General features: G+C 42.8%; 2 protein-coding genes across 2 annotated transcripts in view; one reads left to right on the top strand and one right to left on the bottom strand.

The window, feature by feature from the left end:
• The window catches only part of PLRG1 (pleiotropic regulator 1), a 49594-nt gene extending 49323 nt beyond the window's left edge, over nt 1–271 (bottom strand). The window contains exon 1 of the mRNA XM_056562388.1: nt 121–271. Coding sequence (XP_056418363.1) covers nt 121–150 — 30 coding nt within the window. The 5' untranslated portion in view covers nt 151–271. The remainder of the gene's footprint in view (nt 1–120) is intronic.
• Nucleotides 272–1623: 1352 nt separating this feature from the next.
• Nucleotides 1624–18301, top strand: part of FGB (fibrinogen beta chain) — a 28351-nt gene continuing 11673 nt past the window's right edge. The window contains exon 1 of the mRNA XM_056562400.1: nt 1624–1755. Within this exon, the coding sequence (XP_056418375.1) occupies nt 1666–1755 (90 nt within the window). The 5' untranslated portion in view covers nt 1624–1665. The remainder of the gene's footprint in view (nt 1756–18301) is intronic.

Here is an 18301-nt window from a genome sequence, read left to right as displayed (position 1 = left end):
GCACAGCAGCACATGACCGGTACTGGAGGGCTCATACACTACATGTACACAGGATGCCACCAGCAATGAGCATGGACAGCCCCTCCGCACACAACACTGACTCCCCTCCCGGAGACTTACCGCCGCAACGCTCCATTCCCGCGTAGACATCCCGTCCGATGGGCACGAGAAGCTCGGATGAGAAAACAGCACCGCTCCACCAACACAAACCTAAACGGAAGTGACGTAGAAAACCGGAAAGTGATTGAGAGCATAGAGACAGAGGCTTGTGCGCGCACCCGCTAGTGCCTCTAGAGCGACACCATGAGGTTAGGAGGACTGTGTACAGTGTGTACACGAAGGATGGAGCGGGAGAATAAGGTCATCGCAGCACAAGGAAGTAAGGTGGAAGATATTCCATGAAACCAGGGCTTCCCAGGCAATGTTTGAGAATGGCTGTGGAGGGAGCAGCTGAATCTTTCCCTGTCATACAGTTTTCATGGAATAACTTTTACCTTCCTCTCACATTGCTGTGCTGTGGTGACGTTTTTCTATACCAGTGTTTCCCAACCCGGTGCCTCCATAAGGGTTGCCACCTTTCTTGCAAATAAAAAAAAAAAAAATATATATATATATATATATATATATATATATAAATGCCGACCATTCTAATTTGCATAATTAATTATATATGCGTGACATCACAGGAAGTGATAGAAGAGATACAATACATATGCGGGGGGTTGAAATGGCGCAGGGGGGGGGATAAAAAGGGTAATGAGATGGCGCAAGGAGGTTCAAAGGGACCAATTTAAACCCGTGCCATTTCAATTTCCTCCTACTTATCCCCTCCCCCGTGACGTTTTAATGTATTTCCCCCTCCTGATCACCCTGTGCTATTTTAATTGACCCCCCCATTTTCTGCACTTCCTGTACCCCACCAGGCCTGTATGTCTCCAGGCTCAGGTGCAGGCAGCTTCTCTTGGCGCCGGTGGGTGTTCTGTGTGGGCGGCACTGACAGTGACGTCCTGTTCGGCTCCTCGCCACAAGAAGACGTCACTCATCACTGCCGCAAGTCATTTATCATGGCATAGCCGATATTTATCATAGAAAATTATAGGCAGCAACATGGAAATACTGGCTGGGTGGCAACCCTACTCCAGCTGTTTCAAAACTACAAATTCCAGCATTCCCACTCAGTCAAAGGCAGCTATTGGACAATTCTGCTTTCCTTTTGCACAGAAAACTCTGTTGGAAACTCAGTGCATGCACAATTTACCACAAAAACACAAAATATAAATTTGTAGCATAGAAACACTTTAATACAGTATATGCGTTCAGCACTTTAGACATCCATTCTGTTTGACCATCCAGTAAACTGTATGAAACTACAGCCGAGATAAGTTTGGTGTAGCAGCGGGTACAGCTCTGCTGGGCCACCACACACTGACTTCTACAGGGATTAACAATTGCATTTGCAAAAAGTATTTTTGTACAGAGAAGCAGGAATCTAGTCTCTTGTACTCCACCCCTTAGCCTGGGAAGAGGTGGAACCAATTTTAGCTAGTTATTCTAGTCCAGGCCTTGGTCAGAAGAGCATATGTTGCTCTGCAGCTCTTGTAACACCACATATGGAGACTGCAATAGTGAGCCTGTGCCTAGTGAGTGCTCACGTGACCAGCACCCATGAATATTGAAATCCAGCTGGCGAGCCCGCCTCCAGCGCGCAATTTACCGAAGACAAAAGAGGATCTTCAGAGGGACTTAGGACTGCAGGTAGGTATATGAGTCAGAGACCCCGCATCGGTCTCCTGTTCACCCACACTATAACCTGGTGTATTGGGTATAATGTGGGTAAACGGGTGACCGTTTTCCTTTAACATATATGCCCCAACGCTTACCACTTTACACACATCTTCACTTACAGGCAGCTTCATGTGCTGCACAGGGTGTCTTAACCCCTTAAGGACTCCGGGTTTTTCCGCTTTTGCACTTTCGTTTTTTCCTCCTTACCTTTTAAAAATCATAACCCTTTCAATTTTCCACCTAAAAATCCATATTATGGCTTATTTTTTGCGTCGCCAATTCTACTTTGCAGTGACATTAGTCATTTTACCCAAAAATGCACGGCGAAACAGAAAAAAAAATCATTGTGCGACAAAATCGAAAAGAAAATGCCATTTTGTAACTTTTGGGGGCTTCCGTTTCTACGCAGTGCATATTTCGGTAAAAATGACACCTTATCATTATTCTGTAGGTCCATACGGTTAAAATGATACCCTACTTATGTAGGTTTGATTTTGTCGCACTTCTGGAAAAAATCATAACTACATGCAGGAAAATTTATACGTTTAAAAATGTTATCTTCTGACCCCTATAACTTTTTTATTTTTCCACGTACAGGGCAGTATGAGGACTCATTTTTTGCGCCGTGATCTGAAGTTTTTATCGGACTTTTTGATAACTTTTTATTCATTTTTTAATGGTATAAAAAGTGACCAAAATACGCTTTTTTGGACTTTGGAATTTTTTTGCGCGTACGCCATTGACCGTGCGGTTTAATTAATGATATATTTTTATAGTTCGGACATTTACGCACGCGGCGATACCACATATGTTTATTTATTTATTTTTTTACACTGTTTTATTTTTTTTATGGGAAAAGGGGGGTGATTCAAACTTTTATTAGGGGAGGGGTTAAATGACCTTTATTAACACTTTTTTTTTACATTTTTTTTTTGCAGTGTTATAGCTCCCATAGGGACCTATAACACTACACACACTGATCTCTCATCCTCATCACAGGCGTGTATTAACACGCCTGTGATCAGTGTCCTCGGGTCTTGACTGCTCCTGCCTGGATCTCAGGCACGGAGCAGTCATTCGTCGATCGGACACCGAGGAGGCAGGTAAGGGCCCTCCCGGTGTCTGGTCAGCTGCTCGGGACGCCGTGATTTCACCGCGGCGGTCCCGAACAGCCCGACTGAGCAGCCGGGTCATTTTCACTTTAGAAGCGGCGGTCAGCTTTGACCGCCGCTTCTAAAGGGTTAATACCGCACATCGCCGCGATCGGCGATGTGTGGTATTAGCCGCGGGTCCCGGCCGTTGATGAATGCCGGGACCGACGCGATATGATGCGGGATCGCGGGAGCCGGCGCAGAACGTAAATATATGTCCTGCGTCGTTAAGGGGTTAAAGGGGTACTCCGGTGGAAAACTTTTTTTTAAATCAACTGGTGCCAAAAAGTTAAACAGATTTGTAAATTACTCCTATTAAAAATCTTAATTCTTCCAGTACTTATTAGCTGCTTAATACTACAGAGGAAATTCTTTTCTTTTTGGAATTATTTTCTGTCTGTCCACAGTGCTCTCTGCTGACACCTCTGTCCATTTTAGGAACTGTCCAGAGCAGCATATGTTTGCTATGGGGATTTTCTCCTGCTCTGGACAGTTCCTGACATGTACAGAGGTGTCAGCAGAGAGCACTGTGGAGAGACAGAAAAGAAATCCAAAAAATAAAAGAATTTCCTCTGTAGTACACAGCCGCAAATAAGTACTGGAAGGATTAAGATTTTTTATAGAAGTAATTTACAAATCTGTTTAACTTTCTGGCACCAGTTGATAAAAAAAAAAAAAGTTTTCCACCGGAGTACCAAGCCAATTTTGACCTTAAGGACCAGGCCAATTTTCGTTTTTGCACTTTCATTTCTTCCTCCTCCCCTTCTAAAATCATAATGCTTTCAATTTTGCCCATACAGACCCATATAAGGACTTGTTTTTTGCACCCCCCATTATACTTCGTAATAAATCAATCATTTAATAACAAAATTTACTGCAAAGCCAAAAAATATATATTTGTGCAATTAAATAAAAAAATAATGCAATTTTGTGACTTTTGGGGGCTTCCGTTTTCTACACAGTATCTTTATTCTGTAGGTCCATACGGTCACAAGAATACCCAATTTATGTAGGTTTTATTTTATTTTACTACTTAAAAATTTTTTAACTACATGCTTAAAATTGTCATATTTTGACCTCTATAACTTTTTTATTTTTCCGCATACAGGGCTAATTTTTTGCGCCGTGGTCTGTAGTTTTCATCGGTACCATTTTTTTTTGATAGGTGTTTTTGATCTCTTTTTATTAGTTTTTTTCTGGTATATGAAGTGACCAAAAATGCTATTTTGGACTTTGGTATGCTTTTTACATCTACGCCATCAACCGTGAGGTTTAACTAACCTTATATTTTAATAGTTTGGACATTTATGCACACGGTGGTACCACATATGATTATTTTTATTACATTATTTTATTTAAAAAAAGGGAAAAGGGGGGTAATTTAAACTTTTAATAGGGGGAAGGGGTTAATTTTCTATTTACTTTTTTACACTTTTTTTTTTTAGGGGGCTATAACATGCAATCTTCTGATTGCATATACTGATCAATGCTATGCCATAGCATATCATTGATCAGTGTTCTCAGCGCTCTGCTGCTCTAGCCTGCATAGCGTTCACTCAGCTGATCAGGACCCGTGATGTCACCGCGGATGTCCCAATCAGCTTCACTGGGCTATCTGGCACCGATAACCCCACACTTTAGACGCCACAATCACCCACTGGGACCCACGGGTTTAACCCGTTCTCCGCTCGTGAGAGTGGTTTTAACCCGGTAAACGCGACTCAGGACGTACAGGTATGCCAAGATCAAGTACTGACACTTTCCAATCATTATTATTTATTTATTTGTATTTGAAAAGGGGAGGGGGTTAGAGTAAAAATTTTTATTAAGGAAGGGTCTTTTATATATTTAAAAAATGTTTTTTATTGTTTATTTATTTTTATTCTTTAGTAGTCTAATGGCATACATGGTGTTGTATTTATGTACAGGAAGATCTCACAAGCGATCACCCAGCTTTCCCAGTCTTCCAAAGAGAATATCTGTCTGATGGAGCAGCCGTATTGGAGAAAAGAAATATTGTGAGCCCTGCACTGCATACTGCCTGTTCCCTAGCTTTCCCAGAAATGAGAGATGTGAACTGCGAGGCTAGTAGATGTAGATGGGTTGGCTGCAGAGGCTTAGGCCTAGAAGATAGCATTGGGTGATGGCACTAGGTGGCTGCTGATAAGAGATGGGCATGCAGCTCCCCCACTGTGCTCCTGGCAGAGCAGCAGGCCAGTTTAGCAGGTTATGGGCAGACTATAGGCAGACATGACAGCATAGCTGTACCACAGAGCTGTGCAGAGACATGACAACAAACCTAGCACAGTGTGTAAAAGGGATAATGGAGCCAGCCCCAGCAGTGGTGGGCTGCTCATCTTTTCTCTACTGAAAACTGAGTATGGCAGCTTCACTGTAAAAGCTGCCACAAAGTGTCTCCCTATTTGTCCAGAGCACAACCCCCCCCCCCCCCCCCCCCCCCCCCCCCGCTGGCCTGGCAGAAGTATAAAATCAGGAAATGCAGTCTGCAGTGCTGAGGGGGTGTGTGCAGCCTTAGCCAATCATTGCTCATCTCACACTGAACTGCTCTGGGCTGTGTGTAGCAGAGTGAGGGAGAAAGATCTCCCCTGTATGGCTTCAGATGATGTCACAGCCTGCTGGGTAATGCCCCTTCCCAGTCTGTGAATCTGACTGAGACTGAGCATAAAATACAGAGCAATATCAAGGTAGAAAACTAAAAATAATAAAAATAAAGGCAGGGGGTGGTTTATCATCATGGGGGCAGGAAACTGGGAGGATTATAAAATTTAACAAGATCATGAAAGGTACTTTTTAAGTACTGTATGGGCTCCAGTAAAGATGATGTATGGCAATTAATAGGCACCCATTTCGTGCCCCTTCCCCCTCTTCTCTTCTGTCACATGGGCAAGGTAAACCCCGTGCACCCGTCCAAGATCGGCCCTGGTAATATCCAGTGACTCACAGGTATCATCTTTGCTGAGTAATTCAATTTCCCTTTTCTTCTCCATCTGGCCAAGACTGTCATGACAATGTCTTCCAGCTATAACTCATCTCTGCAGAACCTGTGTGACAGTGTGGCAAGGAAAGGGTGTATTCCCCTAGCTAACCCTGGAGAAACCTCCACCTGTGGCCTAATTAATGAGGTAGCAGAAAGGGGAAGTGTGTTTAAAAGGAAGTCAAACAGAATAATCTGGGCTCTCCCTAGAAGACCACAAGGTGGCTCTAGGGAGAGGCAGGGGTCCTGCTGAGGAACACACAGCCCAAGCTGTGAGTGGCCCCAAAGAAGTGGTGTGGAGGAGACACACAGCAAAAGGTTGCAAACGCTGTGTGTGAAAAGTGAGTAGAAGGTTGCAGGAGGCATGAGTTTAACTAGCCAGGAAAAGCCAACCAGTTGATAGACAGGGCATGCTGGATTGTTTAGTTAGTGACTGGACGGAGTAGGGTTTTGTTTTGTTCCTGTTATGTTTTTATCTATCCTGCAACCTAACTTATAAAGCTAACGAGGGGCTGGACTTGCATAAATAAAAAATTTTTGCGGTTTATTGAAATGGAAACATGTCCTGTGGTGGTGTCAAGGACGATCCCAGAGCTATCCCCAGGGAGAAACCCTTACAATTGGTGGAGGATGCTAAGAGCAACCAACAGTTGAGTTACAGTGAATTTGTTTCTAGGAGCAACCCACCCTGCACGTTGCAAGTCGGACAAGCCCAGCTGTGGAGTACAAGAGCAGGACTGAGCCTGTGGTGAAAGCGTTGCTAGGGGCAACAGATCGTGTTAAATGAGCGCTCTCTCAGCTAAGGAGACAGGTGGACGGGGCACCTGCACAGCGCAACAGCAGTGAGCCGTGTTTGTTTTGCAAAGATGTGTCAACGCCGAAATGCCATTGCTAGGAGCAACCGACGTGGACAGCAACTGGTTGTTACCAAGAAGGATGCTATGGTGAGCTTGTTGATGAAATTGGCTGCAGCTCAGCAAGAGGACGTCTTTGCACCTGATTATCTTCTGGTCAGGAGGCCAGAAAAGGTGGAACTGGACGGTCACCAGGCTGTATCCAGTGTCATGCCGGACATACTGTATATACTCGAGTATAAGCCGACCCGAATATAAGCTGAGGCCCCTAATTTCACCCTAAAAACCCAGGAAAAGTTATTGACTCGACTATGAGCCTAGGGTGGGAAATACATCATCCCCCCCATGTCATCATCCAGATCCCCGTCATGATCCAGACCCCCTTCATCATCCCCCCCCCCCTTCATCATCACCACCTGTCAATCCCTTCAGCCATCGGCTGTCCGGGCATGCTGAGAGTTGCAGTTTTGAAACCTCTGTAGGTCCGCAGGTTGAAGACCATTGCGGCTTTTGTCATCATCCAGACCCCCGTCATCATCCCCCCCTTCATCATCACGCCCCCTCCCATAGACTTACATTGAGGGGACGGGTGTGACGTCACACGGGGGCGGAGTCCTGATGTCACGGACTTCCGTTCCCGTAGTCGCGACTCAGACCCTCCAGCTGTTCCGGTGAAAAAACAGGTGGGTGCCACATGCAATAATGCGGTGGTCCCCAGCGGCGGGACCAACGCGATCAGACATCTTATCCCCTATCCTTTGCATAGGGGATAAGATGTCTAGGGTGGGAGTACCCCTTTAAGGAGGAGAACAGTTGGAACAAGTTGGCTTGAAAGAGCAGGAAGCAAAGCTTCAGCTGCAGAAAAATTAGTTTGCGGCTCTGCAGGATGAACTGTCCCGCTTCCAGGATCTTGTGACCAGCAAGGAGAGAGAATTGGAGAGTCTGGCCAAGCAGGTCTCATTCAAGGATGAAGAAATGAATGTCCTGTGTGAGGCATATCTGGCTCTACAAAGTCATCACAAGGCTAGGTTGGTAGCCATGGAGGAGCTGGAGAAGGAGAAAGTAGTAATGGCTCATAAGGTGCAGAGCCTAGAGGCGCAGAACGAAACGCACCTTAAGTCTCACGCAGCTACCTTGGATTCACTGGGAACGCAGCTCTCTGAACAAGAGGCTCAGCTAAAAGTCTATGAGCAGAAAGTGTCCAAGATGGCGCAGCTGAATAAAGACAATGAGCAGATGAGAGGACAACTGCTGTCCCTGGAGGATACTGTCAAAAACTTGACAGAATTGCTGGAAAGTGAGATGGTGAACTCTGATAAGCTCAAGAGTGAGCAACAGAAACATTTAAAGCTACTGGAGACTGAGATACTTTCTCTAAAAGTGGCGGAGTCTGAGCAATGGACTCAAGAAACGGTAGAGCCTGAAGACCATGAGAGGAAGCCAAATGAGAAGTCCTCTGAGGCTGAGGTGAAACCCTATGAATGGTCCTCTGAAGCTGCAGAAATATGGACATTGGATGGTGAAAATGCTGAGGCAGAGAAGTTCTCTGAGGCAGAAGCTAAACCAGAGATAACTGCAGAAGTCCTGCAAATGGGTGATACAGGCTTGGTTGGCCACCAGCAAAGTTCGGGTAGTGGCCGTACCGGTGACAGAAGAAGACAAAGGCCTGGAGCATCTGCCTTGTCCGCACCTAGTGTCCAGAGCACTGCACAGACCAAAGTGCAGAACCTGGCGTTGGAAAGGTGTGACATGAATAGAGCCTTTTACAAGGAATTTGTCAAAGGTGACCAAAAGTCTTGTGCTTGGTGGCTGATGAAAGTGCGAACGAAAGAAGGGTGCGCCATTGAAGTGGTGCATATAAAGTCTGCTTAAGAGGTAAGTCAAGTGCCTCAAAACCTGTTGGACGAAGTTGTTCGAGGAAAAGAAAAGGCATGCAGTTGTCTTTTGAATACAAGTGCTCCTTCCCAGTGGTCTGAGCATAGGGGGGGGGGGGATATGTGACAGTGTGGCAAGGAAACCGTGTATTTCCCTAGCTAACCCTGGAGAAACCTCCACCTGTGGCCTAATTAATGAGATAGCAGAAAGGGAAAGTGTGTTTAAAAGGAAGTCAAACAATAATCTGGGCTCTCCCTAGAAGACAGCAAGGTGGCTGTAGAGGCAGGGGTCCTGCTGAGGAACACACAGCCCGTGCTGTGAGTGGCCCCAAAGAAGCGGTGTGGACGAGACACACAGCAGACGTTGTAAACGCTGTGTGTGAACAGTGAGTAGAAGGTTGCAGGAGGCATAAGTTTAACTAGCGGGGAAAAGCCCACCAGTTGATAGACAGGGTTAGTGACTGGACGGTATAGGCTTTTGTTTTGTTCCTGTGTTATGTTTTTATTTATCCTGTAACCTGTCTAATAAAGCTGGCGAGGGGCTGGACTTGCATACAGTAGGTTGGAGAAATACTTACACCTGCCAAACAAACACCTCAGCCTTGATCTTGGGACAGGTAGAACCTGCAGCTATTAAAATTTTATAGCATGTATCCTACAAATATACCACAAATATACCACTTTTACATGTGCGCTTTAAAGTTGCGCATATAGTTGGAGTAAGCAACCCTATGCACTTATATTATGGACATATTGATATATTGGATTCTGGATTTTTGTGATCGAGTTTTGAAGTTCAAACCAGGTGAGGAGCATAATGAATTAGACAATAGAAAGAACAAATACTATTTCTACTTTCTTTTCTTTTTAAATCCATTGCACATTAGGATTTAGAGAAGAGAAGAAATAGCCTTTTGTTCTATATTTTATCGGATTCATTATGATCCACACCTGGTTTTGTCTTCACATGTGGCATATTTTGCTGTGTATTTGCTGCTGCATATTTTCCTAATTTAAGTCAATGAACAGCAAAGTCAGCTGCAGAAAATAAGCAGCAGAATATGAGACACGTGAGCCTACCCTAAAAGAGATTATCCCACAAGAAATGTTTTATTTTTTATTTTTACAGTGCATTAAAACTAAACATTTCATCCATATCAATTGATTAAAACATATCTTAAGAGATAGTGGATAGCTTTCCGGAATGAGACTGTGAAAGTGGTTATGAATTATTTTTCACCTGTAATTGTACATTTTAACACAAGGGGGCGACAATTACCTACACTGATAATCATTATGCTCCACAAATGCCATGTGGTTGTGGTGACCTTGTTATGCAAGACTGAACACATACATGCACAGTATTAGCAGTTTGCTTCTTATTGTTGACATAAACATACAACCATGAGTGATTTATATATAACACTTTTATTTATTTGTTGTATTGTCTCACCATAACAAATCCTTCAGAACTTTATTAAGGATGATCTCTAAACTAATCATTAGCTGTTGATGGCCATACATTTCTACTGCTGCATCAAATACATATGGTTAGTCACTGAGGTGTCCTAAAACCTGGGTTTAGTGACATCCCAGCATTTGCAGTACCCCCCCCCCCCCCCAATACTTTCCTACAGATGGGCCCGGAAGTTAAGGGACAAACTTGTATGTACAGATATTACGAAAGATACACATCACAGGATGTCACAGTTAAAACCTGGGCATTTCCAAAGCTTACTTTTTGATAACTGTCCACTGGAGAAGAGGTTTGCTCTGGAGATTTGGTAATCCTCTGGACAGTTCTTGACACAGACAGAGGTGGCAGCAGAGAGCACTGTGTCACTCTGGAAAGACTACAAAACTTTACCTTTACAACAGTTTTCACAACTTTAGGTAACTTACAAACCTAAACATCTTTTTTTTCCACCATACCCCTTTAAATAACAGAGAATCACCATACAACAGGGTAATTTATTAAGCACACTGTGGCAGTTTTCTGGAACAAAAAAGTACATATTTTGGCACACACCTGTTTTGTTAAAAAAAAAAAAAAAAAAAGGAAACATAATTTTTATTTTTTTTTAATTATTTTTTTATTTTGTGCTTCTCACACCACTTTTCCAGAGAGTAGACAGGGCTTAAAGGGGTAGTCCAGTGGTGAAAAACGTATCCCCTATCCTAAGGATAGGGGATAAGTTTCAGATCGCTGGGGCCCCCCGCGATCTCCTGTATGCGGCGGCTGACACGCACCCTCAATACAACTCTATGGCAGAGCCGGAGATTGCCGAAGGCAGCGCTCCGGCTCTGCCATAGAGTTGTATTGAGCGGGTATGTCAGCCGTCGCTTCGTGCAGTGGTCAACACACACCCTTCCCGCGGGCTGTCGGGGCCCCGTACAGGAGATCGCGGGGGGCCCCAGTGGTCGCACCCTCCGTGATCTAAACGTATCCCCTATCCTTAGGATAGGGGATACGTTTTTCACCACTGGACTACTCCTTTAAAGGAAGAGGCATAGCCTCCCATCACCTGGCAGGTATATTATAGTTGGCTTAAAAGGATAGCTGAAATCTATGCCAACTTATAGCTGACATAGATTTCAATATAAAGGCAAACAGATACCAAAGATGCAGGTTTAAGAAGAAACAACAGTTAATACACCTTCCTCAATGACCAAATGATTTATATCCCTTATTTAGAAAACTTCCCTATTTTCCAATGTCTAGAAAGTGCTGAGCCAGTGCATGTCTGTTTTTAGCCTAAAAAGAAGCGTAAGTACCTTCTTACCACATGCTAATATATATAAGGTATACTGCTTCACATCTATAGTCACGTATGCGTATTTTAGTTTTTTTAGGTGTTTGTGAGGTTGTGGGCTTACACATAGGGTTAAGGACTGATGGATTGATACCAGAGAACAAGATAATCTTTGTACTAACATTTGTCCTTCACATCTGTTTGGACTGAGGAGGGTACATTGGCCTTGGGATCAAAAAGATAGAAAAACACAACCGCTGCAACCTGTCATAGAATTACCAAAAGTGATGACATTTAGAAATTAGCAAGATTATATGAAGCGATTTATGCAACTAAAATATCTAATGATATGATTATACATTACCCCCTAAATGATGTGATATATTTTAGTTTTTCCATTGTTTATTGTTGGATGAATCATTATTTTTTTTATTATTATTATTATTATTTGTTGAATCAAACAAGGAAACACAAGTAGAGTTGGTCACATTGGGTGCTGGCATATAAACCTGTCTCTTTAACCACTTGAGGACACAGCCAATTCTTTGCTTTCTAAATGTTTCCCTCCTTGCCTTTTAAAAAGCCAACTTTTTTGCAGTGTACTTTATGGTAAAAATGTTATGTTTATTCTTAGATCAATACAATTACAACAATATCTTATTCCCGTAGGTTTATTTTACTACTAAAATAAACAACATCTTCTTTTTATACCCCTATAACTTTTTTTTATTTTTCCATGAACAAAACTGGACAATTTGTTTTGCACTGTGCTCTGTACTGAAACTTTTATTGTTACCATTTTTGTTTTGATGTGACTTCTTAAAATCACCTTTTATTCATTTGTTCTTGTATATGATATGACCAAAAATCAGCAATTCTGGTGTTTGTCTGCTTTTTTTTTCTATTTCTTTTTTTTTATGCAGGATCATAAACACTAATTGTTAAAGGAGTACTCCGGAGCGCTGGCACTTAAAAAAAAAGTTTAACTGATCTGATAGCTCTTTCAAAGACCTTTCAAACAATACCCGATTTGTCAAATTTGGCCCAGCCATTCTCTTGTAATTGCCTCCTGTAACAGTAAGCAGCCATGTCATAAAGACTACATTTCCCATGACTCCCTGCGCCAGCTTCCTGTTAGCTGCTGCTCTCTCCCCCTCCTCTCCGCCCCCCCCCCCCAGGAAATTATAATAAATTATAATAAAGTGACGCCCACAGCTCCTTCCCTTGTGGTTATCTCCTCCCATCCTCCCAGCTCATCAGCCCTCTCCATGTGTCCACTGATCCACCCATTCATGTGCCCACTAGCCCACTGATCCACCCATTCATGTGCCCACTAGCCCACTGATCCATGTGCCCACTAGCGCAGTGTTTCCCAACCAGGGTGCCTCCAGGTGTTGCAAAACTACAACTCCCAGCATGCTGGGAGTTGTAGTTTTGCAACAGCTGGAGGCACCCTGGTTGGGAAACACTGCACTAGCGGTGTCACAAGAATGCCGCAGCACTACGCAAATAGCGTAGGGTTAACGTAGGCAGTGATAGGAGCCTAGCGTTAGCCCTACGCTATTTGCGTAGTACTGCGCATGCGCAGAATAAATTAACTTTGGTGGAGTAGCCGACTCCGGAGCGGGGAGGCCGGCACAGCCCGCAGTGACTCATGGGAGCGATGAGTCACCGGGCGAAGATGGCGGCGGAGCAAGAAGAAATACAGGTCAAGCGTCATCAAAAGACCCAGCTTCCGGCCGGAGAGAAAAGCGAGGAGAAGACCGGGAAGAAGACCATATGGAAAACATGAGTATATTAGAATGTTATATAACTTTGCCTCATGCTCCAATTCCCCCATAAAAGGTTAGCTCCGGAGTACTCCTTTAACCTCTTCACGACACAGGGCGTATGGATACGCCCTGCATTCCGAGTCCTTAAGGACCGAGGGCGTATCCATACGCCCGTGGGAAATCCGGTCCCCACCGCTAGCCGGTTGGGGACCGGAGCCGGATGCCTGCTGAAATCATTCAACAGGCACCCTGGCACATCGCCCAGGGGGGTCCTGAGACCCCCCCATGTCAGCGATCGTAGAAAATCGCATGTCAATTCAGACATGCGATTTTCTCCAATTCCGGGCTGATCGGGTCTCTGGTGACCCGATCACCCGGAAAATAGGGCTGATCAGAGTTGTCAGCAACAGCCCCGATCAGCCTAAAGGATAGGAGTGAGGTCGCAAAGCTGCGATCTACTCCTATCCCCTGCCATTACTCAGAACGGAGTTCTGACCAATGGCAGCGCAGGACAGGGGTTGCCATGGGCCATGGCAACCCCCCATTCTGCCCGCCCCTGGATGTCGAGGGGCTCTGGAAAGAAGAAGGAGGTCGTACCTGCAGGAGAAGATGCCTGGGGACCTGGGATCTTCGCTGGAGCCTGCAGGATCCTGATCAGGTAGGGAATCGACAGTGGGGGGGGGGGGGGGAATTGAAAGTGAAAGTAAATCGATGTTTACTGTGGCAACCACTAGGGGGGCCAAACTGCAACTCCCAGCATGCCCAGAGAGCCAAAGGCTGTCTGGGCATGCTGGGAGTTGTAGTTTTGAAACATCTGGAGGGTCACAGTTTGGAGACCACTGTTACAGTGGTGCCCAAACAGTAGCCCTCCAGATGTTGCCAAACTACAACTCTCAGCATGCCTCGACTGCCCAGGCATGCTGGGAGTTGTAGTTCTGTAACATCTGTCCCTTCAGATTTAGCAATTTTCATGACATTTTTGAAAATTGCTGCTCTACTTTGAAGCCCTCTAATTTTTTCAAAAAGCAAAAGTATTTCCATTTTATGATGACAACATAAAGTGGACATATTGTGTTTGTGAAGAAAAATAAAATTTATTTGGAATATCCATTTTCCTTACAATTAGAGAGCTTCAAAGTTAGAAAAATGCAAAATTTTCATGAAATTTTGGGATTTTTCACCAAAAAAAGGATGCAATTAACGTGAAAATTTACCACCAAAATAAAGTAGAATATGTCACGAAAAAACAATCTCAGAATCAGAATATTCGGTAAAAGCGTTTTCACGTTATTAATTTGTAAAGTGACGGTGGTCAGAATTGCGAAAAAGGGCTCAGTCCTTAAGGTGAAAAAGGGCTGCGTCCTTAAGGGGTTAATTGTTTAGACAATTCTGCATGCAACAATACCAAATATATTTTTATTGTTTATTTTTTAATTTAAACAAAGGAGAAAAGGGTGGCAATTTTTATTTTTACTAGGGAGAATTGCTTATACTGATCAATGCTATGCTATTGCATAGCATTGATCAGTTAGATCTGGGTGGTCTAGAAGAGCCTACCTGAGACAGGCTCTATTAGCAGAGTCAATATGGCACAGAGGTCTAGAAAAGGCCTCCACTCGGCATATGAACTAATTTGGCATCCTCACATTGTGGGGCTTATGAACAGTCACACATCATTTGGACCTGTAAATGCTTTATTTGCTATTAATTAAAGAGTTAAATAACTGAGATCAGCATCAGGAGTGTGGAAATAAAATAAAAAAACTACTTGTCCAAGGGACTAAAACAGAGCACAATCTACTTGTCTCTCATGGAAATCCACTTGTTTTGGTAGACAAAATATTACCAAACAAAATAGTACGTAAATAAGGTCTTTAATAGTTTATTTATTTAGTTTTTGCACTTTTGTTTTTTCCTTCATAACTTATGCTCCGAAACAAAAAAAAAACAATTATTTGTGAGGTGAAATTGAAAAAAAAAAAAAAAGCAATTTAGCAAATTTGGGGTTTTTCTTTTTTTTACGCCATTCACCTTCTGGTCAAATGTTGATACTTTAGGACGCCTAAACCTTGTATTTTCTGACCCCTATAACATTTTCATTTTTCCTGTACTGGGCTGTATGAGGGCTTATTTTTTGCACTGTAATCTGCTGTTTGTATTGGTACCATTTTGGTATTAATCTGACTTTTTGATGGCTTTTTACTTATTTTTTTCTGGGATATGGTGTTATAAAAAAAAACACAATTCTGTGGTGGGGTATTTTTATTCTATTTTAACGCCATTGACCGTATGGGATATATTTTGTTATATATTTTAACAGTTTGGACAATTTTACACGCGCGCCAATGCCAAATACGTTTATTTTTCTTATGTTTACATGTTTTTTATACGGAAAGTGGGAAAAGGGGGGTGATGGGAACTTTTAACATGGATGGGGTTAATGTGTGTTTTTTTTAAACTTTTACAAAAAATTTTTTATTACACTTTATATTTATATATATTTGGTTGCACCGTACCCAGGTGGTCGAAAAAGAAAGGGTTAATAGCTGCCCCCAGCGATCTCCACATGCCGGCTATTATCGGCAGCCCTCAGCTATTAAAATCAGCTGGGGGCCACCGGTTATGGAGTGGGCTTCAGTCAGGAGCTCGCTCCATACACCCTGAGCGCCACTGTTATAAAATCAGAGGGGAAAGTCAGTCCGGCCCTGCTTGCCTGAAGCAGGGCTAAATGCATGAAAAATGTACCTGCCTGGCAACCGAAACTGCATGTCCTGGGCATCGGGCGATAGGATATCCACATCCCTGAGCATGAACTCTAAGGCTAGGTTTCCACAAAGTTGCGTTGTCTGCTTTTATGAATAAAACTTTGCAGAGAAGCCCCTCTCCTGGATGTCCCATCTTTTTGTGTGCCTCTAGACACGAAGTTTCCATCACCACACCATATGTTTATGCTGGCTTGCATTAACCCCTTGGGTGTAAAGGAACTGTCCAGGTGTAACTGGTACACCGTGTGATGCCCAATTCAGGACCTGAGGGGGGAGATGCATAACAAATGAGAGTATGTTCACAAGAAATTTTTGTGAAAATCTATTCAATTCATCTAAGGGTAGGGTCACACATAATGTATACGCAGCATATTTTTGTGCTACCAAAGTCTTGCACCCGTAGATCTTGCTTGCACTAAAATATGCAGCGTCAAACATGCAGCATCGAATACGCTGCATATACATTACGTGTGACCCTAACGCTTAAGGTGTTGTTTCTGCAGAATGTGTATAGATTTCTACAAATCCATATCAGATGTTTGGAACAGTCAGAGAAACCTAAGCAACACATTTGCATCTCTGCATCTGAATGGCTGTTGTACAAATTGATATTTACCAGGTAGCTGAGGAATGGCCTCGCTAGCGATGGCTTCCCAAATGTGTTACCATTAGGCTAACTTTCCACTAGTTTTATTTTTTTTTTGCAAAAACGCCAAATCTGCCACTGTGGCCAGATGTTAGCTGCAAGTCAATAGGAAAACCAAAAATGCCTTTTCCACTTGGCTTTTTTCAATTTGGCTTTTTTTTAATCCTTTTGTCGTTTTTTCACTCCTCTTTGGCGTTCTCCTGCTCCTTGGCAGTTTTTCAAAATTGCAGCATGTTGAGACTATGGCGTTTTTTTTTTTCACAGAAATCGCTGCGTTTTTCTCCCACAGAAGTCTATGGGAGTGAAAAAAACGCCAAGAAAAATGCCATGTGGGTTTTTAACTTTGGCATTTTTGCAGGAGGTTTTTATTCTTTTTTGGACTTAAGCAATCCAAAAAAGGGATGGAGATACCTTTTTCTATAAAATTTCATAGAGTGCCATTAAAAAAAAAAAAAAAAAAAATGTAGTTAACAAAATTTATATTTTTTAGAACAACATTTTTATTAATTTTTAAACGGATCAATTTATGTAAGCGGGCAGAGACCTAAAAATTTAGCAGACAATATTAGAGGCCATTTAATTGTGAAAATAATATATTTTTTATTTTATTTAATATTTTATTTTTTTAAACTTTTTTTTCTTAATTTTTTACATTATTTAGGTACTACTACTCCCAGCATGGAACAGACTGTTCCATGCTGGGAGTAGTACCTGTACTAGTAGACAGATTGCCCCAGGTGTCACTTCTGACACCCATTGCAATCATCCTTTATATTGCTGAGATGCGGAGCGGCTCTATACAGCGCACCGTATCTGTGCTCTGAACTCTGGGCTGGCCAGTGATGTGAAGAGAATTCACAGCACTGATTCATATTTGCCCTTTAGAGCGGTGATTGGCCGGAAAAATATAAAGTTTCAATCCATACTGTATCCTTTTTATATATTTTTTTTTATTTTTGGTACCCAACAACATTCTTTAAAAAAAACGCCAAAGGGGCCAAAAATGCAGTTTCCACATAAAGGCAAAAATGCAATAAAAAAAACACAGAAAAAACGGCAAAATGTGTTGGTGTTTTTTTCTGGCGTTTTTTCTGGCTTTTTTTTTTTTTTTTTAAGAAAAAATAAATTGGAAACTTAGCCTAAGGGATGGGGCAAATTCGTATTGAATAGCTGTTTCCATTGCGTTTGTTCCCATCCCAGGAAATTACAAGTTGTATGAAGCCGATAAACAGCAGCAGCAGTCGTGTCATATTAACCTATTGTTCATGAACTCTGTACTGGTTTGATTGTACTGGTGAGAAGCAAATTTACTTTAGGATATCACCTTCCCCTGTTCCTGACCTCACGCGGACTAAGACACAATTATGTCTGACTTTTTGCTGTTGATATTTAGGAAATTCATAGTTATTCACATTAATAGACAGTAAAGGTAGGATCACACGTGTCGTATTTTGCTGCATATTTTCTCCAGCTGATTTGGCTACCCATTGGTCCTGAAGGGTAGGAAAATACGTAGCAGCAATTACATGGCAAAATACGGCACATGTGACCCGCCGTAAATGAGCCTACCCATTCTGTCAAAAAATCAACACCAAATCTGCATGGAAATTGACGTGCAGTACGGATAGGTCAATTTATGTTGCCGATGTGCTGTGTATTTCTAGACTTTCTATATTGATTTCAATAGGGAAGCAAAAATCCACAAA

The sequence above is a fragment of the Hyla sarda genome, chromosome 1, assembly GCF_029499605.1.
Source record: "Hyla sarda isolate aHylSar1 chromosome 1, aHylSar1.hap1, whole genome shotgun sequence".
NCBI lineage: Eukaryota > Metazoa > Chordata > Amphibia > Anura > Hylidae > Hyla > Hyla sarda.
The sequence above is the reverse complement of the archived record's forward strand: the minus strand, read 5'-3'. Positions and strand labels throughout refer to the sequence as shown.